The 24,908-nt window shown below is 50.7% G+C and overlaps 11 protein-coding genes across 11 annotated transcripts; 6 read left to right on the top strand and 5 right to left on the bottom strand.

Moving 5' to 3' along the window:
• Positions 1–762: 762 nt before the first annotated feature.
• N7517_008756 (glucan 1,3-alpha-glucosidase ROT2) lies at positions 763–3,697 on the bottom strand (the record flags this gene model as incomplete). The annotated part of the gene is made up of 2 exons (XM_056726485.1): positions 763–3,554; positions 3,616–3,697. The coding sequence occupies 2 exons, from the start codon at positions 3,695–3,697 to the stop codon at positions 763–765; spliced, it is 2,874 nt and encodes a 957-aa protein (XP_056577336.1).
• Positions 3,698–4,434: 737 nt separating this feature from the next.
• Positions 4,435–4,667, top strand: N7517_008755 (uncharacterized protein; the record flags this gene model as incomplete). Its single annotated transcript, XM_056726484.1, has 2 exons — positions 4,435–4,497; positions 4,524–4,667. The coding sequence occupies 2 exons, from the start codon at positions 4,435–4,437 to the stop codon at positions 4,665–4,667; spliced, it is 207 nt and encodes a 68-aa protein (XP_056577335.1).
• A 75-nt stretch (positions 4,668–4,742) lies between these two features.
• On the top strand, positions 4,743–5,494 carry N7517_008754 (uncharacterized protein; the record flags this gene model as incomplete). The annotated part of the gene is made up of 5 exons (XM_056726483.1): positions 4,743–4,765; positions 4,853–4,883; positions 4,974–5,121; positions 5,178–5,308; positions 5,366–5,494. The coding sequence occupies 5 exons, from the start codon at positions 4,743–4,745 to the stop codon at positions 5,492–5,494; spliced, it is 462 nt and encodes a 153-aa protein (XP_056577334.1).
• Positions 5,495–5,666: 172 nt separating this feature from the next.
• On the bottom strand, positions 5,667–6,299 carry N7517_008753 (uncharacterized protein; the record flags this gene model as incomplete). The annotated part of the gene is made up of 1 exon (XM_056726482.1): positions 5,667–6,299. The coding sequence occupies one exon, from the start codon at positions 6,297–6,299 to the stop codon at positions 5,667–5,669; it is 633 nt and encodes a 210-aa protein (XP_056577333.1).
• Positions 6,300–6,727: 428 nt separating this feature from the next.
• On the top strand, positions 6,728–8,863 carry N7517_008752 (methylenetetrahydrofolate reductase (NAD(P)H) MET12; the record flags this gene model as incomplete). The annotated part of the gene is made up of 2 exons (XM_056726481.1): positions 6,728–6,817; positions 6,878–8,863. The coding sequence occupies 2 exons, from the start codon at positions 6,728–6,730 to the stop codon at positions 8,861–8,863; spliced, it is 2,076 nt and encodes a 691-aa protein (XP_056577332.1).
• A 312-nt stretch (positions 8,864–9,175) lies between these two features.
• Positions 9,176–10,714, bottom strand: N7517_008751 (tRNA-ribosyltransferase family protein; the record flags this gene model as incomplete). Its single annotated transcript, XM_056726480.1, has 3 exons — positions 9,176–9,356; positions 9,409–10,411; positions 10,489–10,714. 3 exons carry the CDS (start codon positions 10,712–10,714, stop codon positions 9,176–9,178), a joined length of 1,410 nt encoding a protein of 469 aa, XP_056577331.1.
• Positions 10,715–10,926: 212 nt separating this feature from the next.
• N7517_008750 (bifunctional thymidylate/uridylate kinase) lies at positions 10,927–11,648 on the top strand (the record flags this gene model as incomplete). Its single annotated transcript, XM_056726479.1, has 2 exons — positions 10,927–11,074; positions 11,125–11,648. 2 exons carry the CDS (start codon positions 10,927–10,929, stop codon positions 11,646–11,648), a joined length of 672 nt encoding a protein of 223 aa, XP_056577330.1.
• A 37-nt stretch (positions 11,649–11,685) lies between these two features.
• On the bottom strand, positions 11,686–12,945 carry N7517_008749 (structure-specific endonuclease subunit SLX1; the record flags this gene model as incomplete). The annotated part of the gene is made up of 2 exons (XM_056726478.1): positions 11,686–12,649; positions 12,704–12,945. The coding sequence occupies 2 exons, from the start codon at positions 12,943–12,945 to the stop codon at positions 11,686–11,688; spliced, it is 1,206 nt and encodes a 401-aa protein (XP_056577329.1).
• Positions 12,946–14,035: 1,090 nt separating this feature from the next.
• On the top strand, positions 14,036–19,549 carry N7517_008748 (uncharacterized protein; the record flags this gene model as incomplete). The annotated part of the gene is made up of 6 exons (XM_056726477.1): positions 14,036–14,389; positions 14,446–14,494; positions 14,579–14,989; positions 15,237–15,518; positions 15,578–18,386; positions 18,436–19,549. The coding sequence occupies 6 exons, from the start codon at positions 14,036–14,038 to the stop codon at positions 19,547–19,549; spliced, it is 5,019 nt and encodes a 1,672-aa protein (XP_056577328.1).
• Positions 19,550–19,902: 353 nt separating this feature from the next.
• On the bottom strand, positions 19,903–21,087 carry N7517_008747 (1-aminocyclopropane-1-carboxylate deaminase/D-cysteine desulfhydrase; the record flags this gene model as incomplete). Its single annotated transcript, XM_056726476.1, has 1 exon — positions 19,903–21,087. The coding sequence occupies one exon, from the start codon at positions 21,085–21,087 to the stop codon at positions 19,903–19,905; it is 1,185 nt and encodes a 394-aa protein (XP_056577327.1).
• A 2,048-nt stretch (positions 21,088–23,135) lies between these two features.
• Positions 23,136–24,518, top strand: N7517_008746 (putative exopolyphosphatase; the record flags this gene model as incomplete). The annotated part of the gene is made up of 1 exon (XM_056726475.1): positions 23,136–24,518. The coding sequence occupies one exon, from the start codon at positions 23,136–23,138 to the stop codon at positions 24,516–24,518; it is 1,383 nt and encodes a 460-aa protein (XP_056577326.1).
• Positions 24,519–24,908: the final 390 nt, after the last annotated feature.

Raw genomic sequence — 24,908 nt, 5'->3', positions numbered from 1 at the left:
TTTATGGCCTAGGTAAGTTACATTATTGTTTAACAGAAACTACTATTTGAGAATTCTAGGCAGAAAGGAGACCTTTCAATGTCCACAGGAGGGTTCTGCCTGGAAGACGTACAACATATGTTAGCAGCATTGTATACGGAGTACTCAGTGTCTTGTCTCGTCAAGAATCATATCTCAAGCCGCAATAAAATAGATCGACACAAACCCGTGGAAGTTAATAACATTCCATTGGTGGAGAATGTGGTCATGCACGAGCCGCAGCATCAAGATCATTAGATTCCACACACGGCTTGAGCTAGCCATTCGGCAATCTGGCTCGCCCGCTTGGGAAAAGCACCCGGGAAGAGCACAAGCCTCTCGATATACGATAAAAAGCATCATACAAACCCTAAACCAACCCAGTGGCGGTTCACAGCATAGTCCGAGGTGGAAACGTAGCTAGAACAGTCACCACTTTTAGTCTTTCCTCTTATGATTACATGTTCCAATTCGAATACAAGCTGGCGGGTCATTTGCCGAGCAACTCGCTCGGTAGTCGTGCGAGACTGTGTAAAGTACCCCGCATACGTCTTCTGTAAGTGTGCCGGACAACTTCCGGGCGGACAAAGAGATATGGCGCAGCGCTAGATCCTGGAGGGGTGTTTCCCTCCACTAACAATTTATATAAAGAACCAAAAATGCTGTTCATGTCATGCAGGCTTATAAACTTCCAATAATGTGAATATTGCATACATGTACTGTGGGAGAAATAAAATATATTGCTCAGAACTCGATCCGCCATGTCTTTCCAATGCCAACATTGGGCTTCTTCACCACAACATATGAAGCCTTTTCACCATCCTGCTCGTAGAACTCCAACGAGGCCTTAGAGGCCGACTTGGCTCCATCTTCAATGACAGTCACGGTGTCCTTAAGCTTCCATTCGGCTGGAGGGTCAACGAGTACCACCCGCTCTATCGTCACACTAGCCATGGTCTTGAGGTACTCAGCAGTCTTGGGTCCCTTGGTTCCAATGTCCTCTGACGACAACACCGACTCGCGGTAGTTGAAGCGGCGGTGAATGTAGGCGCTGCGCTCGTAGTCGAATGTCTCGCCGTCATCCACGTACAGAGTACCTTCCGCCTCGCTGTTCTTGTCTAGCGTAATGACCAAGGTATACGGATCCCATCGCATAAGACCTGTGCTGCGACGAGGACGGTCCTTGCGGGGGATGATGTGACCACCCTGGATCAACACAGGCACTTTCTCCTCTGGGGCAGGGACGGTGTGTTTCTTGCCCCCGCCCTGGTAGACGGTGAAGTCAAAGTAGTCGTAGTATTTCTCGTCGTCGGAGATATACACCTCTGCGCTGTGAGTGTTCTCGTGCACAACGGGCTTCACGAGAATACCCGTGGAAGCAAGGTACAGCTGATCATCAATGGCAAAGCCTTGCTCGTCCTCTGGGAACATGTAGTACTGAGGCCGCACGATTGGCGTACCGTTGACTGAGGCTTCATGGAAAGCAGTGTACCAGGCAGGCATAAGTTGGTACCTTAGGCGGATTGCCTGAGCGATGTAGGACCGGTGCGGTTCGCTGATCAGATACGGCTCACGACGACGAGTATCAATGTGAGCATGTGCGCGGAAGAAGGGATACCAGATACCTGTCTGGTACCAGCGGGTCAAAAGGTCCTTATCAGGGTTGTGGAAGAATCCTCCGACATCTGCGCCGGCAAAGGGGAAGCCTGCGATACCGTTGGTCAGGACCATAGGGATAGAAGCTCCCAGGTGGTCCCAGGTGGCCTGGTTGTCTCCAGTCCACATAGCAGACACCCGCTGGGCCCCGGAGTAGTACGAGCGCGTCAAGATGAATGGCCGGCGCACCTCGCCCTTCTTGCGTTCCAGCATTGCTTTGTAGGTGGCGTTCAAAAGGGTGAGGCCATTGAGGTTGTGAATATCGCGATGCTCCCAGTTTCCATGGTGCAAGTTGTCCTTGGGCATGGTCATGTCAGGCCCGTTGAAAACAGAAGGTTCATTCATATCATTCCAGATGAAAAGATTCTGAAGCGATCCCTTGAATTTGTCGAACTTGTGCAGGGTGGCCCACCAGGCTTGTGCGGCGGGGTTAAAGCAGTCGACCCAGTTCGAGGACCCTGGCCAGCACCACCCATCGTAAATCTCGCCATCCTTGTTCAGGACAGCGAGATTTTTGCTTCTAAGTTCCTCGGAAACAAAGTACTTGTCCGCGTTCTTAATGTGAGGATCGATCAAAACCACAAGCTTTCGCTCAGTTTCATCGAGCTTGTGCTGCATACCCTTGGGGTCAGGGAACGTGAGGGGGTCCCAAGTGAAGTATTTTCGGTCATCGGTGTATTCAAGATCAAGCCAAATCACATCGTACGGAATCTGGTACTTGTCGAACTTGGCGTTGACTTCCTTGACATCCTCATCCGTAACATAGTTCCAACGGCATTGGTGATATCCAATGGCAAACTGCTGGGGCAATTGTGTGTACCCTGTGAGTTCACCATATGTTTTACTGATATCATTCGGCGAGGGCCCGAGGAAGACGAACAGGTCAATCTGACCGGATTCGGACATCCAATGAGTCTGGGTATCTGTCTTGGAGCGAGCACCCAAGGCAAGAGGGTTGGAGGGGGCAGTTGATTTGACAATATCGATCCAAGTCTCTGCTGCATTGAGCCAAAAGACACCGACGGTAGAACTCTTGCGGTGGGCTTGCATCAGCGGAATGGCTCCGTACAAGGTCATCGGGCTTTCGAGTTCATACTCGAAGACATCCGAGTTGTACAGACGGTAAGGATTCTCATGGTTGCCAGGTCCACCTCTAGTCTCCTTGAGCGAGAGCGAATCTGCATGCTCTGGGATACCAAATACATGACTATAACCGGGGAAGGTGATATCAAGAGCAATACTCTCGGGACCACGAGGCTTTGAGTCAGTATTTCCTCCAAACGTCTCTTCCCACCAGGTGCTCTCGTCCTCGCCGGATTCGTGGTCTTTCTCTACCTTCGGTCGCCAGTGCTCCATGTTCAAGAAGCCTTGGTGGTTCAATTGAACATGGGTCTCTCCGTCTCGCTGGAATTCGACACCAAATGGCGCGTGGCGAACGATTGCTTGGAATTTGTCACCCGGCCCGTATAAAATGTTCGTGAATCCGGTTTCGCTTTGGGCATTCAGTGTGGCCGACTTGCTGATTTCCAGACCACCCACGATAGCCCATTTTTCAGTTTCATCATATCGTTTCTTGTTCGCTTGGCTGCCGTGTCGCATTTCAATGTCGCCCTTCATCCGCTTCTCTTCATCCACCACAATGCGGGCGGCTCCCGATTCCAAGAAAGACACCGTGAGAGGTAGCCGGACCTTCTCATTTGTAGTTGTCGTTTTGAAAATGACTCCATTAAGGATGCCACCTTTGAAATGTACGGTGGCGGGGTCGAGCTCATAGGGTGAGCTCCATGAAGTGCCTTGGGAGGCGTTATCGGCGTAGGCACGGTTTCGTTTGCAGAACCCGGACTGCTCGCAGGTCTTGAAATCCTGGTGCTTGACCGCCACTGTTCATAACATGAGAGTTAGCTTTCTGTAATCTCGCAATTTGGCGAAAGCCAGCCTTACAACCGGGGACGACAATGCATCCGAGGAGGATAACCAAGGAGAGCAACATTGCCCAACGGGGCGCAGGTAGACTCCTGGCCATGATGAAATAAATAGTATGATCAATCAGAGACCCTCAATCTCCGACAGAATGGCGTTGGTTATCAATGGTTGACCTGCATTTAGAGGCGGAGATGCCGTCAACAGAAGCTACAAGCTGGCCTGAGCTGGGGTAAGACACCTCAGGCAACAAGGCAGCAACAATAGCTTCCAAACAGCCAATCAGGTTGTTTTGCCTGTGAACCAATTGGTGTACAGTATACACGATATGAAGATATGAACTCCCTACTGCTCTTATATTGTACATCTACAAGTCCGTGGATCAAGGATATTTATTTGGGTTGCTATAAGTCTCGATCTGGCTCTAGCTCGGCTTCTGCCATGACAACCAGGTGTTTGCACAGTATCTGGAGGTCGAAAGTCGAAAACAGCGATCTCTTCTAGCAGCCACGGACCATTCAGAAGCTTGCAAGAGGTTGATCCACCCATGGGGTGACATTTCACTGTCTTCCGGAAGAACCGACGGAAGCGTTTCGGTTTTCCTAGTTAGATTTCAGCTCCCGGAGCTAGATATATATACCTAGGTGAACAGGATAGTACCTCTCAGCGATATAGTAGACACAATCTTCTTCCTCGGACCGGACCAAAAATCAAACATCTCGGAGCTAGAAATTGAGGGCCAGTACCGAAGATTAAATTAGGATGAGATAGTGCACATTCATTGAGCTGCAGCTGAACTTCGGGGGAAACAGCTGGGGGCTAGATGCATGGTATGATCCCATGTTAGAGATTTTGGCATGGGAGATGGGGGTCTCTGAATTGGAATTGAACTGTTATCGTCGAGTAAATAATTATTTTTATCATTGTAGTTGACTGAGTGCATGAAGCAAAAGCGTCTATACAACTTCCAAGCTTTCAACGGTAAGGTCCACAACCGATGGCCTTATAAATCTGGCAACAACACCCCTCCTTGCCCACCAATCAGCCCAACTGGGAGGGCCCGAATTTTTTAAAAGCCTCTATTTAATCTCCCCCTCTTCCCGCTCTCTTTTCCTACTTCATCCCCGAATTATTCAAATACATTCAAGATGTCCGCCAACCAGGAACAGACGTATGTACAATCATCCCTCAATCTCCCCTCAACCCCCCTTTTCTGTCGATTGCCCTCGTTGCCGGTCAAGCTAACCAATTGCTTTAGTTTCATTGCCATCAAGCCCGATGGTGTCCAGGTACGGACACAGCACTACTCGACCCCGAATCCATAAAGGATCCGGAGGAGTTCACAGAATTGAACGACCTTTACTGACAATTCCAACCAGCGTGGACTCATTGGCCCCATCATCTCTCGCTTCGAGAACCGTGGCTTCAAGCTTGTTGCCATGAAGCTCACCTCCCCTAGCCAGGACCACCTCGAGAAGCACTACGCTGATCTCGCCACCAAGCCCTTCTTCAAGGGTCTCGTCGCCTGTTAGTTAACTCGCTCGAACCATTCCGCAAATCGCAAGACACTAACACAGCTCTAGACATGCTGAGCGGCCCCATCTGCGCCATGGTCTGGGAGGGTAAGGATGCCGTCAAGACCGGCCGTGTCCTCCTCGGTGCCACCAACCCCTTGGCTTCCGCCCCCGGTACCATCCGTGGTGACTTCGCCATCGTAAGAAACCCCCCAATGTTATAATGTCGCGTTCTTCCATACTGACAACTTTACTAGGATGTCGGCCGCAACGTCTGCCACGGTTCCGACTCCGTCGAGAACGCCAAGAAGGAGATTGCTCTTTGGTTCGGTACCTCCGAGGTCCTCAAGTACACCTCCGCCCAGGCCGCTTGGGTTTACGAGTAAATTCCTCGTCTTTAAGTAGACTGGTCGGGCGGACTTCCTTTTCGGATACCTCTAGCATAGAATAAAGCAGCGGTTATGAGGAAGAAGTCCAATGGCTTGGAATAATACACAATATACAAATTCATATATATGAATACGGTTCTCCCTGATATCACAGTAATGCTCGGCTAGCTCAAGCTCTGCGGAAGAACCGTCTGGCTAGGTTTGCTGCCGGTGTAAAGACTGACCTTGCAAACCACGGTGTCGCCCAAACACTCGCTGCCAACCGGGCTGGAAACAAAGCTTTCGTGATAGCATAGGCCGTGGCAAATTCAAGCACCAATCGAACCCCTGCTCGGTCCATTGTCTTCTCCCCGGTTGTTTCATGCCCCGCGACGGTACTCACGTCGGCTTCATCCACCCAGCCTTTCTTTTTCAGCCAGCGGCCGAAACGCGCAACTCCTTCGTCGAAGGCATTGGTCTCGCCTGTCTGCGATGCAAGATCCGGAATCCAGGCGCCGTAGTGAAATGCGCCAACCAATCCGAATAGTGGAAGAATAGCAGTGATTTCATGAAGTATTAGAAATGATGTGATATGGGTAACTGGCGCTCCAAGTAAGGGTGTGGTATATGTGCGGAGAAAGCGAGGGAGGCGGTCATTAAAGCGACACAGGCGAGAGCGAGAGTCATTGGGTCTCGGATGTGACGACTTTGGTGGTTGTGGAGGAGGAGGAGTAGAAATAGTTCGTCGCGACGCATGCGATCTAGTGTTTCGAGCTGTTTGGAGACGGATATAGGGGAGAAAGTTGGGTGGTCTGGAAGCCATGTTTTCGTGGAGGAATTGGCTTAACTGGCGGAGTCCAAAAAGATATTTTTTGTATGTTCAAAAGAGAATCGTCCTCCGACGGTTAGTATATAGGAATGCAAAACAGTCAAGTTAAGCTCGTCGATCCCGCTATAAGTTGGAAATCACCTCGGGAGGATGATCTGGCTGAGTCATCTCCAGCGCTGACACTTTTTTTTTCTTTAGCTCTTCGGGATCAAGATATAGTCCCTCCTTGCAGAGAAACAGTATTTAAGCCTTTAAATCCATTTGTAGTGTATTTGCCGTAGACCCTTATTGCGCGATGGCCACTCGGCAGCTGTAGACATCATCGTTCCCGAGCAGATGGTTACATATGGTCCACTTTTGCCCGAATCCTCTCTTCTTCATCCAACCCCTCCCATTGCCGCCCCATACACCTAGAGGACGCAATGGAGAAGAAGATCACTGAGAAGATCGCGGCTCTGCCGCCAGATGCCAACTACTTTTCACTGGAGTTCTTCCCTCCAAAGACCCGGATGGTGGGGGTTACCCCGCGTGCTGAACACATCGTGAACATTTGCTAATGAGGCCTACTATAGGGTTTCGCCAACCTGTCCGCGCGTCTGGAGCGGATGGCTCAAGCACTCCGTCCCCTGTTCGTGACGGTGACTTGGGGCGCCGGTGGTAGCACTGCGGCACGATCGCTCGAGCTGGCGGAAGTATGCCAGCGCCAACTGCAATTGACGACCGTCCTGCACCTGACATGTACGAACATGAGCCGCAAACTGGTGGATATGGCTCTAGACGAGGCCAAGGTTCTTGGAATTCGCAATATCCTGGCCCTGCGAGGAGACCCACCCCGCAGCGAAGAATATAACATGCACGGAGAGGATGACAGCAACAAGGATTTCACTTTTGCTGTTGATCTCGTACGGTATATTCGCCAGACACATGGCGACTACTTCTGTGTTGGTGTTGCCGCATACCCGGAGGGCCATCCTGCCGACACTTTCCAAGACGTCCAGGATCCGGTCAGAGATATACCTTATCTGGTCGAGAAGACATTGGCTGGGGCAGATTTCATCATGACCCAGCTGACCTACGACATCGAAGCTTACCAGAAGTTCGAGAACATGCTTCGCAACCATGAGTCTGGTGCTTTCAAGACCATCCCCATCATTCCGGGCTTGATGCCCATCCACAGCTATAAGATTCTGACTCGGGTCACTAAGCTTAGCCATGTCACCATCCCACCTCCCATTGCCAAACGCATGGAAGAATTGAAGCACGACGACGATGCGGTCAAGCGCGCGGGTGTGGATATTGTTAGCGAGATTGTGGGTGGCATGAGAGACATTCCATCCCCAGGGCCGCGGGGATTCCATTTCTACACCTTGAACTTGGAGAAGACAGTATCATTCATCCTGGAACAATGTGACTTGATTCCGGCATTCTCGGATGCGGGAGACCTTGCTATCGATGATGATCCTGCGTCGATTCCACTCGACTTCCCTGGACGTGTGTTGCGAAGACGTCGTGCGTCCTCTATCAACTCGCAACCCCACAACCGCGTCATTGTGGACAAGCTATCTGCCCACGACTCATCACATGCCTCCGATCATGAAGCCCGTGCAGACAGCGCAGGCATGCCGGCACCCCCGCCAAACCGCAGCACTACTCTTCTCATCTCCGAGGGCCTTGGTGCCCTTGGCAGGGAAGCAACATGGGATGACTTCCCCAACGGACGATGGGGTGATGCTCGCTCGCCAGCTTTCGGTGAGATTGATGGGTATGGTCCCTCGCTTCATATGACTGCCAACTCCGCACGTAGGCTATGGGGTCACCCGGTGGACGACAAGGACATGAGCACACTTTTCCGGCGCCATGTCTCGGGCGAGCTACACATGGTTCCGTGGTCAGAGGGTGGTGCCGAGGAGGATGGTGACGGTTTGAACGCAGAGACAGATCTGATTCGACCGGAGCTGTTGAAGCTCATTGATGGCCGCGGCTGGTGGACACTTGCCTCGCAGCCCGCCGTGAACGGTGTTCGCAATGACCACCCCATCTTTGGCTGGGGTCCCCAACGAGAAGGATTCGTGTTCCAGAAGCCATTTGTGGAGTTCTTCTGCTCGAACAACGACTACACAAACATCCTGAAGCCCATATTTGCTAAGCACGGCCACGACAAGCTCACCTGGTTCGCGACAAACATCAAGGGCGATTTCGAATCCTCGCTCCCAACCCAGCCTGCCGATATGGAGCTCGATGACCTTGGCGACAACCCCGACAGTGTCAACGCTGTTACCTGGGGTGTATTCCGCGGCAAGGAGATCGTCACCCCAACCATCATCGAGGAAGTGAGTTTCCGTGCTTGGGGCGAGGAGGCTTTCCGAATCTGGGACGAATGGCGTCGCATCTACCCCCGTGGATCACCCACTGAAACCTACCTGGACACAACCAAGAACGACGCTTGGCTTGTGTGTGTTGTTGGCCAACAGTTCGGTGCTGGTACCAAGCGGGGCTCCAAGGAGGAAGAAGACGAGGTCAAGTGGATGTGGCGGGTTTTGGCGGGTGAGGATGTTTAAGACTGGGTCTTCCTACAAATCGGGATAAAGATATACCCTGTATCAAGAAGGGTTCTTACGGTTGACGGTTTAATGAGGGCAAGCCTGGACATATGAACTATGAATGGCACAAAATATGGATTTCTGTATACTAGTCTTGACCCCATCCCATTGAGATGAATATTACGATTATGCGTGCGCTCCTGCTTTTATATATGCTTCATGTTGATTGATAGATTTCATACGCCAATTGCTAAGCAAATGCTTCTATAAATACGCACCGTTTCTCATGCAAGCGTTTGCCAGAAGCGATCCTCATTGCTGCAGACATGATCACAACTTCTCGGCAAAACCGTGTTCCTCCAGTCCGCTCGCGTCGGTGTCCGGGGTAGCGATCTCGGACTGGGTCTGGGACTCGTTGAATTTCTGTATAGCATCCTCAAGCCCGCCCCATATCTTGGGCATGCGGCGGGGTTGGTTGGGCCCGTTGGCCGGGAGTTGGTATCCACGTAACCTGAAAAGATTGTTAGTTTTGCGACAAAATAACAAATTCGGTATTGGCATACCTAGGACCTGCCCCGCTACTCTCTGGCATCGATGAGGCGTAAACACGAGCAAACGTCTCAACGTCCTGATCGAAGGACCCCCGTTGAATACTATCCCGCACTCCGGCGAAGAAGGTATCCATGACGTGGAAATTATGGACTTGAAGGAGCGCCCAAGCGGTCATCTCCTTGGCAAGTAGGAGATGGTGGATATAAGCACGATGGTAATTCTTGCAGGAATAGCATTCACATCCCTTGCCCAGCGGAGATGTGTCTGTAGCGTGGTCTCCAGTCCACAGATCGATGCCCAAAGGCCGACGCTCGGACTTGCCCTCTTGCAGAGCAGCTGGAGCGGGGAAGACGAATTCCATCGCGATACCGCCGTCTGACGCTGCGCCCAGCAGGGGCGTAGTCAGGAGATCTGCTCCGAGGGATATGTCACGCAAAATAGTGTGAGGAGTCTCGGGCTCACTGAAGAGCAATCGAGGAAGGTCCGCCAATGATTCTGGGACGAATCCCAGTGACGCAGACTGATATAGCGCAAGACCGGATATATCCCATCGGAACTCGCTCTCCAAATCATCCAGATAGAGGGACTGCTGCGCGTTATCGAGAGGCAAAACAGGTGCAAAAAATGCGCTCTTTGACTTGTCTTCCTCTGCGACACCGTCCCCGTAGAGTTTCTCCAATGCCTCTTGAGTCCAGGCATGTGTCCGGTCAACCATTTTGCCCCGCCTCTTGGATCCGGGCTGTTTATTAGCCAGGTCCACCATTCCAACTGCAATATCCGGTCTCAGCTTTTGGATTGACTTCACATAATCCGTCGCAGTCAACTGGGTGAACCCGACTGATGTCAGCAGCGCGATGGAAGTCGATGTGTTCGCGGGAGGACATGGGATCGGAGGGAATCGCCGCGGGCCCAGGATCAAAGGCATATCGTCGGCCACACATATGAATTTCTTCAATGGCGACTCATGATTTGCGGCGGGTGTCTTGTATACGGGAGCGTCCTTTTTCGCGATGACTTAATATATGCCATGGGCTGTCAGTTATGTCCAGAACAGATGAAAACCAATTGTAGTCATATATTATTTCGCTTACAATCTTCCAATCCAGCATACAAGCTGTTGATCTCAGTGTGGTCGCGCATCACATCGTGCGCAACATGTGGGACTGTGCCCCGCGAAGTGAGCGGGACATGGTGCGGCGTCGCGAGGGTCTTGCGGCCTGGAATGGCCAATCTACCTACTCGGGGCGCAAGGACTGGAGCAGTGGATGTCAGGACACTGAAGGTCATCGCTGGGGACGCGGACGTCGCTTGGTCCATGGCGTTACTGGTTTATTGAAAGAGCGTGTTGGGGGCGCCTGGATCTTGTTCTTATCGGCCAAGAGAAATTGGATTTCCCGATAAACATCGCCCTCAATATCTTCCAGAAACATCGTTGGGCTATTTTGCATATATTTAAGTGGAACTGAGGATCTTAATTTAAAATTCTCAACCCTTCTATACCTAATCACACCCCGGAACTCCAGTCAATCATGACAGGCACATCAGCGACGCCGACGCGACGCGGAGCGCTCATTGTTGTCGAAGGACTCGATCGCGCTGGCAAATCGAGTCAGTGTGAGATGCTACGGGATTCCCTCTCGCGGCAAGGGCATGTGGTTAAATATATCCGATTCCCAGGTACTTATTTGCTCTTTTATTGTGCGTGCCATTGGTCTAACAATGTCTAGACAGAACGACGCCCATCGGGCAATTGATTGATAGCTATCTACGTGGCACATCGCACCAAGACGACCATTCCATTCACCTTCTTTTCTCGGCGAACCGGTGGGAAATTGCAAAGAGCATTGAAGAAGATATCGCGAACGGCACAACGGTCATTGTAGACCGCTACTCATATTCTGGCGTTGTCTACTCCGCCGCGAAAGCGAACCCCACACTATCATTGGAGTGGGCATGGCAGCCGGAAATAGGTCTACCGCGCCCGGATATCTGCCTATTCCTTAGCATTTCACCCGAGGAAGCAGCAAAGCGCGGTGGGTTCGGTGCTGAGCGATATGAGAACGAGGCAATGCAAATCCGCGTGCGGGAGCTCTTCCGGACAATCTTTGAGAAGCAGGAGGATGTCTCCATTATCGATGCGGGGGAATCTATCGATGAGGTGGCTCGGGAGATACAGGATGCTGTAGCTGGTTGCATTGCGCATATGGATGTGACGGGCGCGTTGAGGAAATTGGAACCTCTTGCGAATTAGTGAATAGGAAATAACCGGGCTTGGTTTTGCTTGGCTCTCATTCGATGAGTTCTGCGTCATCCCACTCGCTGTCTTCAATCACGATCTCGAGTTTTGAGGGAGGTCGAGCCGAGCGGTTCTTCTGTCGGCCCTCGAAATCAGAGTCGGATTCTATGTCGACTTCTTCGAACCAATTTGGCCCGAGGTCGTCTTGGCTCGGATCTTCTGGCAGTGACCTTGGCTCAATGGAAGATGACCGAGGTCCTGAAGATGCCTCTATGGCGGCAGACTCTTTGCGAACACGTTTCTCTTTCTTTTTTAGAATTGCGCGCGCTTCTTTCTCTGCTCTGTTGCGGAAGCTTAGCTCACGCATCATTGTCACCCACTGTACGGTGTGCCCGCACGACGGGCAGGTCCCCTGAGTGGGCACCAGCAGGTCTGGTTCGTTGGTCGCGTCAAGGAATTTTGTAGATAGACATAATAAATGACTCGTGCCGCGGCAATTTGGATGTGGACACACTACTATTTGTTCTTGGTCTGGAGAGATCGACGATTTACAGACCGTGCACTGTAGATCCTCCGGGTCTTCCAGCATGAACATAGACTTTTCGAGATGATCTTCAATCCTGGTGTGGTCAATTGATAGATTGTTAATGCTTCTGACGGGTGCGAGCTCATCGTCTTTTTTGACATCGGGCGCCGTTGCAAGGTTGTCTCCATCTAGAATAACCTTGATATTGTCGGGCAAGCGACCATCAACACGATCATTCCAAGCCCGCCAAGCACGATAGACATCGGCACAAAAGAAACGGACTCGTAACGGCCAAGAGGAGAAATAAGTTGAGCGAAGCAGGGAAAGTAAATCCTCCAAATGGGCCACTAAGGATCTCCTAGTCCGCGCCTTGGGTTTCGGTTTCGGCTTTCCCGTCTTCGCATTGGTATTAGCCTTAGTTCGAGGCTTGGGGTCCAAATCATCTTCAGAATCAAGATGCCGGGATCTTTCCGGATGTTGCCATGCCCATCTACACGAGATGAGAAATTGAGCGATGTATCTAAACAATTCACATGCGACTTACTCAAATTGCAACGCGCCGACTCTGCTCGTGAAACCCTCTACAACAAGGGTCATTTCCCAGGGGCGTAATTTATCTCTGGCGGTTCGCTTGGCCCCACCTTTGGCGACACCGTTGTGTTGAGGGAGCCGTCTGATCGGGTTTGGCGTCGAGCCGATGTACAGCGAGGCGTGTCGAACGGTCGAACGGAGGAGATAACAACAATAATATGCCGGGATTGGCTTGGGATTTTCAGACTCCTCCATGATGATTGATTTGGAGAGGTTTTGTAAGTTTTTTTTCCACCTTGATATGTTCAATTCAATGTTGTAGGTTTTGTCAAGTCCTTGAAATTAGCTCTGCCTATCGAATCCGTGCGGGTCCTAAACGGTACCTAGAATACATGTACATATACACCGGATCACATGATAATGTATTTTTTTCTCTTTAGGAGAAATATAAATGGAGTCTAGGGATATTAAAATAAATAGGAATTATTATATGTGTACATATGTAGTTAAGGGATATATAAAGAATGACAGAGGGAGTGTCTATAAAAATATGCAATAAAACAATAAAACAATAAAAAACAACAAAACCCTATCTGATAAAGATTTGAACATATCAGAAAGACAAATAAAATACAGATTTGATTGAAATATACTACTAGTATGTAGCAAATTGAAATTCTACCCCGTATAGGTAATATCGCGTTAGACACTATCCGAGGTTCATCTATGTCACAAGACTATATATATACGGCGTAATATTGGGCTCCCATAATAATAAAGGGACACCGTATGATGTCCCGTTTGCAGCATTGCAGTATAATTACCAAACTTTCAGGTGAAACTCAGGGCATAAGCGGTACCTGAGCTCAGATTAGCTCATTATTACAGTATCTCCTGTACTGTACTGATCGGTACCATCGCGGCTGGGTTCAAGGTCCCCCCAGGGTCACTCATTGGTTCCTTTTTTACTGGCTGGCCACACAAAAGGGACCTGGCGGTACTTCTGGAGTACCACCCCAGTCGATCTGTACTGCACATAATCTTCCTCCACTCTTAAGGTTTCTATCCCATCTATCCTTCTTTCCTCTCTGCGATTTGGGCCTCTGTTTTCTTATATCGCCTTTCGCCCGACTTTCTCTCTCATTTTTACTTCCATTCCCTAGCCTTTGATTCGTCACCGATCCTTCACCCTTCGGCCATATTGACAGGACTTCGGCAGCCGCCTTTCCTGATATCTATCATCACACCCTGCCTCTGTCGCATAACAGTCATTGTTAATCGGATTACCCTCAGACAGACACGCTCAATCCTACATATCCCCTAATCGTCTGTCCCATTTCGAACAATGGGAGCTCCGGCCTCTGCCGGGGCGACCTCGACGGCCGCGGAAAGCCAGCAGACTCGGTCCTCGAGCACTCATCCGTCGCACTCCCACAACGTGCCCCTGAGCGCTCGCAGGTCCACACCTCTTGACTTGTCCACCGTGGAACGACGTGGACAACCCAACAACCCCAGAGAGCCATCCAAGCGCATTCGTCCTCATGGTATCCCAGAAGCCCCGACTTTCCGTCCAACGGAGGAAGAATTCAAAGATCCGGTGGCCTACATTCAGAAGATCGCCCCAGAGGGAAAAAAGTATGGAATTTGCCGAGTGGTTCCACCAGAGGGCTGGCAACCGACTTTCGCAATCGATACAGAGGTAGGAATCCTCCTTCATCGCTTCCCGCGCATGATCACACCTGACAATGGACACAGCGATTTCACTTCAAGACCCGTCGACAAGAGCTCAATTCGGTCGAAGGAGGTAAGGACACGCATTCAGCATATCAGGCTGCCCCAGCTTGTAGTATCATACCGCGGTGCGGTTCTAACCCTCATTCAAACATAGGAAACCGCGCGAACATGAACTACGTCGATGGACTTGCCATGTTCCACAAACAGCATGGCACTAACTACAGCCGACTACCCAGCGTGGACAAGCGACCCTTAGATCTCTACAAACTCAAAAAGGCAGTAGAGAGTCGTGGTGGGTTCGAATCCGTATGCAAGACGAAAAAATGGGCAGAAATCGGTCGTGATCTTGGATACAGCGGCAAGATAATGTCTTCTTTGTCCACTTCGCTCAAGAACTCCTACCAGCGCTACCTGCAGCCGTATGAGGAGTACTTGGCCCGGGCCAAGCCCGGTGTCCAACAACAGCTTGAGCTCGAGCACGGTGGTCCATACACCCCTTCGCCTCTACAATCCCCCTTGACTCACAAGCCCATGATGGACGAAAATGGCACGCCTTCTAAAGTCCGTGATGACACTCCTAGCTTGCCGCGAATGGCCGCTTCACATACCCCGATGGCGTTTACTCCTGTGGCACATACTCCTGTGGCACATACTCCAGTGGCACATACTCCAGTGGCACATACTCCAGTGGCACATACTCCAATGGCACATACTCCAATGGCACATACTCCAATGGCACATACCCCAATGGAGAAGTCCCCGGAGAAGCCAACGCCCCCCATCGAACCTACTCCCCCCCCCTTCACGCTCAGCGGCCGCAGGCTTTACTTCCGTCAACTCCGGACTCGGTGGCTTTACCGCTGTCAACCACTCCCCTTTCACCCCCGTGAACAACGGCCCGCCAATCAAGCGGGAAGGAGAGAATGGCACGTTGACACCCAAGGTCCCTTCCGAGCATGCTTTCGTTTCGACTCCTGTACACAGTCAAGATGAGGAGTCTCTGAAGCGTGCCATCAGCCGCGAGGACAGTTCTCAGTGCGAAAATGGCGATGACGATGATGGAAGCGGGCGACGCAGCAAGCGTCTCAAGAAAGGTACACTATTTTTTGCTCTCTCAATGATCGAAGCAAGCCTTGCCTAATCTTCCTCCCAGATTCCCTCCCAACGGTTGCGGGTTCTCATATGTCCCTTCTTCGCCCAGCGCCGGTCAAATCGCGCAAGGATGGCTCCCAGACAGCTGGAGAGGTAGGCGGAGGTTCGTGTCAGCGTTTGATTCATATACTGATTCAGGAACAGAAGTGCGAGACTTGTGGCAAATCGGATGATCAAGGGATGATTCTTGTATGCGACGGTTGCGAGCTTGGATATCACAAAGCGTGTCTCGATCCATCCACCACCACACCATCGGAGCACGATTGGCACTGCCCCAAGTGTTTAGTCGGCACAGGGGAATTCGGATTTGAAGACGGCGGTGTTTACTCACTTAAACAGTTCCAAGAGAAGGCTAACGAGTTCAAGAAGAAGTATTTCGCTTCCAAAATGCCCTTCGACCCGGTTCTCAACACACATCGGCGCGAAACCGAAGACGACGTGGAGGCCGAATTCTGGAAGCTTGTTGTTGATCTGCATGAGACCGTTGAAGTCGAGTACGGCGCGGACATCCATTCAACCACGCATGGAAGTGGATTCCCAACTATCGAGCGGAATCCCCTTGACCCATTTTCTTCAGATCCATGGAACCTGAACGTGCTTCCATTCTATGGAGACTCGCTCTTCCGTTATATCAAGTCCGATATCTCTGGCATGACCGTTCCTTGGGTCTATGTGGGCATGTGTTTCTCCACTTTCTGCTGGCATAATGAGGATCACTATGCTTATTCAGCCAATTACCAACACTTCGGTGCTACCAAGACGTGGTATGGAATCCCAGGTGCCGACGCAGAAGCCTTTGAGGCGGCCATGCGGGATGCGGTTCCCGAACTTTTCGAAGGCCAGCCCGATCTTCTTTTCCAGCTTGTCACCCTGATGCCACCAGACAAGCTTCGCAAAGCCGGCGTCAACGTTTATGCGGTGGATCAGCGAGCTGGCCAATTTGTGCTCACGTTCCCACAAGCATACCATGCCGGCTTCAACCATGGCTTTAATTTCAATGAAGCGGTCAACTTCGCGCCTACAGACTGGGAGCCATACGGTGCAGCAGGTGTTGAACGTCTTCAGAACTTCCGCAGGCACCCGTGTTTCTCCCATGATGAATTGCTTCTTACTGCTGCTGCACGTGATGCTTCTATTGCCACTGCGAAATGGCTTGCGCCAGCATTAGCAAGAACCTGCGCTCGTGAACTGGGTGAGCGGGCTGCTTTCCTGTACCGACAAAAGGAAGTGTCTGCCCATACCCCAGGCTTTGGTCCAGACTCCATGACAGACGATGCGCAGCCGAGATTCGTAGTTGAGAATGAAGACCTTCCCGAGGATGATTACCAATGTCAACATTGCAAGGCCTACGCTTACCTCACTCAGTTCCGTTGTCACAAATCAGGCAAAACTGTCTGTTTGTCGCACGTGGACACCTATGACTGTTGTGGCGAAACTTTTGCTCAGAAGTTGTGCGGCCCAGGACATACCCTCCGTTATCGCATGAGTGATAATGAATTGCAGGGGCTTGTGCAGAAAGTCCAAGAACGGGCCAGAATCCCCGAGGCATGGTCTGAAAAGCTCGACAAAACCCTGGAGGATGAACCGAAGCCCCAGCTTAAGGCCCTTCATAACTTGCTCAATGAAGGTGAGAAAATCCCATACCACTTGCCAGGCCTTCAAGATCTTGCGGCCTTCGTCCAGCGTTGCGATAAATGGGTTGAAGAAGCCAACAACTACATTACCCGGAAGCAGCAGAACCGGAGAAAAAACGAGAAGGCTTGGCGCAGAGGAAGCACCAAGGCAGCGCAGCTGGACGATCGCGATCGCGAAGTCCGCAGAATTGAACATATCTACGCCCTTCAGGCAGAGGCTGATAAACTTTCGTTCGACTGTCCACAGATGGCGGCGTTGGAAGAGAAAACCCGCGAAATCGAGAAATTCCAACAGGATATTAATAATGCCCTCATGCACCCGCACACCCGGCCTCTCCAGGAGATTGAAGAACTTATCGAACGCGGCAAAAACTTCAACGTGGAAGTCCCGGAACTGGAACACCTAGAGCAAGTTTCCCGCCAAATCAAATGGATTGAACAAGCTGCGCGCAAACGAGACCAGTACATGACCCTTACTGATTGCCGGGAACTTGTCGCTAGTGCGGAGCAGCTCGGCCTCTCCGATACCAATGAACACTTAGTTCATTTCAAGGAGCTTGCTCGCCACGGTGATGCGTGGGAAATGAAAGCCAAGGAATTAATGTCTGTTGAAGCCGTTCACTATCAGCAACTAGAAGCTCTCTCTGCGCAGGCGTCTCGTTTCCCAGTTTCACCTGATACTCTGGCAGCAGTCGATGCCATATTGACCAAGCAGCGTGAGGCGCAGAAACGGATCCAGACTCTGTATGAAAAGAGCAAGGATGTGGAAATGAAGAATCGGCCTAAGTACAAGGATATCCGTGACCTCATGGAATCTCTTGAGCATTTGACGAGTCGACCCATCGGGGCGATCGACTTGGAACGTGAACAAAAGCGCCATGAAGACTGGATGAGAAAAGGGAAAAAGCTATTTGGCAAGGCGAACGCTCCTCTTCATATTCTGAGATCCCATATGGAATACGTCGAGAAGCGGAACTCGTACTGCTTCGACCTGGAGGACAGTTACCGACCGCCTGTGGAGCCTTCGTCTCGAGACAATTCGCCCGAAGGTTTGCTTGAGAATCCTGGCAATCCCAATAACATGTGGGGTCCAAAATCACGAAAGCGAGATGTGTTCTGTATTTGCAGGCACTCTGAAGCAGGAATGATGATTGAATGTGAAGTTTGTCACGAATGGTAAGCCAACAAACCTTCAGCTTGTGGTTTTGTTTACTGACCTATGTAGGTACCATGGCAAATGTTTGAAGATTGCTCGGGGAAAAGTGAAGGAATTCGACAAGTATACCTGCCCTATCTGCGATTGGCGTCAAAAGATTCCGCGCGATGCTGCTCGTCCCAAGCTTGAGGACCTGCAAGATTGGCACGCGGAGATCGCAACTTTGCCTTTCCAGCCCGAGGAAGAAGAAGTTCTCGAGAGTATCATCAATCAAGCGACAGCCTTCCGTGATTTCCTGCATGGCTTCACTAATGCCGCCTGCACAACGACCGAGGAAGTGCCTACTTTGATATTCTACCTCCGCAAAATCGAGGGCGCCGAAGTTCTCCTCACCTTTGAGACGAATTTCTTCCGGCAGGAGATACACAAATGGGCGCCCGTCGCACCGGAACCTCCTCCAATTCTTGAGCAATCTCTGTCAACACGAAAGCCGCGACCGACCAAGCAACAGAAAATAATGGCCCAACTTGGGGTGAATCGTCCAGAAGATCTCCCGGAGCATCTTCGCCCGAAGCATATCGGCGTAACCAAACGGAAATCTGTTGATGCTCAATCCCAGTCGGTTCCTGGTCAGCCTGCATCCATGCAACCAGCGCCACCGACTTCTAGTAGCGGACAACCTCCTAGCACAGGTCCGACGTTGGCTCAGATGGCAGATCCGAACACTGCACCATACCCCTTCTCTGCGAACTATTCTTTGCCTGCAAGCGATTCTACTCCCGCGTTTGCACCTACCTCATCCTCGGCTTTCCTCCCCCACGCAGCCGCTTCTCAGTCCCCCTCATTCCTACCACGCTCCCCTCCCCAGCCAGACCTGGAACCCTCCCTTTTCAGCCCTCCACGCTTTGGTCATGAACCTCAGTTCGCGAGCAGCAGCCCTCGTCAGAACCTGGATGACGTATTCGCAGACTTGACCAACCAAGAAATTGACCCTGAAGCTGAGAACCAGGCAATGGACAATACTCATGCTAACGAGGCCCTGGAGGCCCTCGTGGTCAGCAATGGTAGTAGTCGTCCAGCCTCTGTTCAAGGGGAATTGACTCAAAATGGTGAACCTGGTGAACCGCAAGGTGAGCCCAAAGTTGACGGCACTAATGGGGACCTTGAGGACGAGGAACTTTGACCGAGTCTTGCTTTTTTCGTAATGAATCTTTGGCTTTTATCGAAAACTTGACCACCTTCTTTTCGGTCTTTGTTTGGTACGTTCTGATTGTTTTCTTGTGCCCCTTTTAGTCTTTTGTTTACTCGCCTCTCCTATTTTTTTTATTTTATCGTTTTGTTCGGATCAATTCTCAAAAAAGGTGTACAAGAGACTGGACTGGCGAGTCCGGGGGTGTTTTCCAGCGATTCCACGCTTTTCTGTTTTTCCATACCACAAGACTATGTCTGTCATGACTGCTTTTCTTTGCTGCTACACCATGTAATACTAGTTGAATTCAGCCATTCTTATTATTTCCGACTATAACCCTTTATGTTTTATATGACATCCGCATAAGCTCCTAGAGCAGCCTGTCCACCTGTATGAATGAATAACACATTCACCTGCTCCAAGGGTTTATCGGAATCCGCGACTTCTCCCTCGTTCACCCAATGCATCATGCCTCTCGCGACCTTGGCTGTATAAACCGGATCCAGCACCATACCCTCCGTCCGCGCCATAGTCTCTAGAGCCTGTTTACTCTCGCCATCAAGCACACCGTATGCAGTCCCAACAAACCGATCATCAAGCCGTACATCCTCAACCCCAATATCCCGCTCCCCATCGAGCCCAATCAACTCGCCCGCCCTCCGCGCAAAGGCAAGCACCCGCTCTTCATGATACGCCTGCGGCTTAGTCGGCGAATTAAGAATCCCAACAACCTTCCTCGGCTCCCCATTCGTCTTTTTCACATCCAACCCCCTAATCTTCTCCAGCAACTTAAACCCAGCCACCAACCCACCAACCGTACTCCCGCTTCCACACGCAACAAAGATATAATCAAACCTCCCCGAACCCCCAAGTCCCATCTCCTTCTCCTGTGCAGCAATCTCAAACGCCGCTCGCGCATACCCCAGCCCACCAAGCGGATGTAAGCTCGCGCCACCAGGAATCCAATACGGATTCTGTCCCGCCGCCCTCAATTCATCAAGAAGAGGCGTGGCATCATGCGCTAGCGGATCACCTTCCTCACAGACGCGAACTTCCGCGCCGAGAAGGTGATTGACTTGCACGTTTCCGCTGCGTTGGAAAGCTTCCTTGTCACTGGCTGCTGCGAGTCCGCCGCCTGTGCCGCGGTGTAAAAGGATTAGGGCTTTTAGTCCTAGTTTCCGTGCAAGAGCGACGACTTGCACGGTATGGTTGCTTTGGATTGCGCCCTCTGTAACAAGGGTTGTTGCTGCGCCCTGTAGCGGGCCTGGAGGTGTTGGGTTGTTCTCATGGCTGTGATAGAGGGGTGTTTGAGATAAGAAATCTGGAACTATGTATTCTAGTTTGCGATATTTATTTCCTGCGCAGGCTAGTGGGGAAGAATGGTCTTCTCGTTTGGCGTGGATGGTGATGAGGTGCGGGGAGACTCTTGGGGATGCAATTGAGGTTAAAGGGTGGATGGGAGATGGATTGGAGTATAGGATCTTATAGCGGGGGATTTGGGCAAATGTTTCTGGTAGTAGTGGGAGAGACATTGTTTTATGCATGGCTTTTGGTGTGATCAAGTTGGGATGTCGCGATGGTGCATTTAACTAACGTAATCGGTAAGCGAGTCGGCCATGTAAGCCAGCCGGCCACCCAGCCCAAAACGCGTCCATAGATTAGCACTTAGTCAATTCAACCGCGCACCATGCCACCAATTCGCTCCCAATCCTCTAGCAATTCAGCAGAGCAAGAGGGTAGGGTTTTATTAGCTATTGAAGCTTTTAAAAAGAAAGAAATCTCTTCAATTCGCGAAGTGGCACGCGTTTTTAACATACCACGTTCAACACTTCAAGACCGACTACGTGGCCACCAAAATCGCGCGATTTGTCGCGCAAATTCGCATAAATTGACCGAATATGAAGAGGAATCTCTTCAAAGATGGGTTCTCTCTATGGACTCTCGTGGATCTGCCCCCCGGCCTTCTACTGTACGAGAAATGGCGAACCTTTTACTTCAACAACGTGGAACCACCCCGGTTATTTCGGTCGGCGAAAAATGGGTTTATAACTTTGTGAAACGACACCCTCTCCTCTCATCCCGATTCTCGAGACGCTATAATTACGAACGTGCGAAGTGCGAAGACCCGAAAATCATCCAAGGGTGGTTCGATCTTGTTCAAAAAACAATCCTCCAATTTGGAATCCACCCCGATGACGTTTATAACTTCGATGAGACCGGCTTCGCGATGGGGCTAATCGCTACAGCGAAGGTGATTACAAGGAGCGAATTCTACGGCCGGCGCTCGCTTTTACAACCTGGAAATCGCGAATGGGTGACTGCTATTGAGTGTACAAATTCGTCGGGTTGGGCCCTCCCTCCGTGTATCATTTTTAAAGGCAAAGTCTTTATTGAATCATGGTTTGATGGCCTTCCGGATGACTGGCGATTTGAAGTTAGTCCGAACGGTTGGACCTCTGATGAAATTGGACTTCGTTGGCTTGAAAAGCTCTTTATTCCTAGCACTTCTTCGCGTACGAAGGGGGGTATCGTCTCCTAATACTCGACGGACATGGAAGCCATTTGACCCCTAAATTCGATGAAATTTGCGAGCAAAATAAGGTTATACCAATTTGTATGCCTCCGCACTCCTCTCATCTTTTACAACCCCTGGATATCGGTTGTTTTGCTGTGTTAAAGCGATCATATGGTCGGCTAGTTGAAATGAAAATGCGGAACGGGATCAACCATATCGATAAACTTGACTTCCTTGAAGCATACCCCCTCGCACGAATCGAAGCTTTTAAATCGGAGACTATTAAGAATAGCTTCGGAGCAGCTGGCTTAATACCTTTTGCACCTAATCGAGTGATCTCGAAGCTAAATATCCGTCTTCGAACCCCGACCCCCCTCCGAGTAGGGGGAGCGATTGGGACCCAAAAACGCCCTCGAACTACGTGCAATTACAAAAGCAAGCTTCGTCAATTAAAGCTTTACTTCGTGCTAGATCAAAGAGCCCTCCGAGCCCGCTAAATTGCGCGATAAACAAGGTTTTAAAAGCCTGTCAAATCACAATGCAGTCCGCCGCTTTACTTGAGAAAGAAGTGAGCGATTTACGCGCCGCCAACGAGAAGCAGAAGCAAAAGCGGACTCGGTCTACGAGGACGATAGTCCACGAAGGAGATCTTTCAGTCCAGGAGGTTCGTGAGCTACGTGGGGAACCATTCGAGGCCCAAGTTGCACGTATCAATACCTATCGTGAGCAGGTATCGGAGGGTTTACAGCCACCTATACGGGCCGGGCGAGCCTGTGGAATATGTAGGCAGCCGGGGCATAGGAGAGAAACATGTCCAAATAGATAAATGAATTTAGTTACATTAATTTAATGGCGTTGTGGCTATGATATATCCATTTAAACTTAGTATGTTAGACTGGGTGGCCGGCTGGCTTACATGGCCGACTCGCTTACCGATTACGTTAGTTATATTGTTTTGGCCTCAGCTGTAAGGCATCAATATTATATGATGTGTCAGCAATTGAATGACGTCGGGTATTCTGCCCGCGGACATATGAAGCTTGGCTGCGAATTGATTCAACAAACATGACTCTGCTCCAATTTTTACGACAAGCCCGCCAAGTACACCTCAAATTCCTCTCGGGTGCACTGTCCGAGCCTCCAATCTATGTAATCGGAAATCCATCCGCCGACCTTGACTCCATCGTCTCGGCGATCATCTACTCCTACTGCGCGAACAACAAGCTCCCGGCCAAAACCCCAAGACCCCATATCCCACTCTTAAACTTGCCCAATTTCCCCGCTGGAACAGAGCTGTACCGACTAAGACCGGAATTCTCAGCTGCACTATGGTCATCAACCAATTTCCCCGCACTGAAGAATGAAGAGCAATTCGAGAACACCCTACAGTCTGCAGGGAATTTCCTACGCGAGCATGTTATGACTGTCGCAGACTTTGCACAGTCTCTTGAAGACCAGCATGTCTGGAAGCAGATACTCACCGATGCAACCCTGGTAGACTGGAACGCCTTCCCGCGTCCCTCAAAGACCGATAAGGGCTCTGGATCCCTAACCGGGCTACCGGGTGTTACCTTCCGGACTGTTGGATGTATCGACCACCACGTGGACGAGAACTCCATGCCAAGCATTGACGAATTACCACAAGGCCAACCGATGATTATTCAACCGGGGCCTGGGTCATGTGTATCGCTCATCACGCGCGAGTTGCAACAGCGGAAACTCTGGGACGCGAGCCCGGAGATGGTGCAGGTTGCGAAGCTTGCTCTTTCGGCTGTGCTGATTGATACATCGAACCTCACTGCCGAAGGCAAAGTGACCGATGTAGATCGTATGGCTGTTGAATTCCTGCGGTCTCAAATCGAGGGAGAATCACAAGGCGATTGGGAGCTGGAGGCGTTCTACAAAAGCATTCTTCATGCTAAGCAGAATAGTCTCGATCTTCTTACGATGGATGAAGTGTTGGACCGCGATTATAAAGACTGGACTGAGACGTCACAGTCCTCTGGGAAGACTGTGAAAATGGGCTTCTGCTCTGCTGTCAAGCCCATGCGATGGATTGTACAGAAGGCAGGTAGCCCGGAGAAATTTATCGATGCTGTGCGGTCGTTTGCGAGTTCCGCTGAAAAAGACTTGGATGTGCTTGTTGTTATGACAGCGTTCACAGGCACGAACGACAAATTTCGTCGTGAGCTGTTCGTCAGCATTATGCGTGACAATGAATCGGCTGCTAAGGGTGTTAAGAGGTTTGTTGAGCACTGCTCTGACCATCTTGGGCTCATAGAATGGTCCCCGCTTGATGGGGAGGATGTCCCCGAGCTGACGGGAGATTGTCTTTCTATACTGAGCGAGGAATCACCTCTCTGGAGGAAATTGTGGGTGCAAACGAATGCGGCCGGGAGTAGGAAGCATGTTGGGCCATTGTTGCGGGCAGCGGTAGCTAAATTGTAAACGAAACCTGTAGATGAATTGAGTTGACTCACCAGATGCCTGTTCGCCTTGGGCTTCCTCGTTTGAGGCCTACAAAGGCACAATTTCCACTTGGTTTCCTGTATTGTTCTATTACTACGACGCATGGCCTTTTGAGTTACTCTATGATCACTAATGCGGACTCGAAATTCTCGAACTCCATTTAATTCACTCTCTAACACCGACATCCAGATCTCTGGAATAGAACCTGGACGAAATGCAATATATGCAATGCTCCAAGCTAACCTCATGCAAATACCAGCATGCCAGGAGGAGAATATGATAAGGAAATATGCAACCCGCAAGAAGGCAAAGCAAAATAAGGAAAATAAAAGCAGACAGCCACCTCCTCCTAAGTCTGGTATGTTAGAA

This window comes from Penicillium concentricum, assembly GCF_028827145.1.
Source record: "Penicillium concentricum strain IBT 3081 chromosome Unknown utg000003l_segment0_segment0, whole genome shotgun sequence".
Classification (NCBI taxonomy): domain Eukaryota; kingdom Fungi; phylum Ascomycota; class Eurotiomycetes; order Eurotiales; family Aspergillaceae; genus Penicillium; species Penicillium concentricum.
This window is presented reverse-complemented; position numbering and strand designations above follow the sequence as displayed.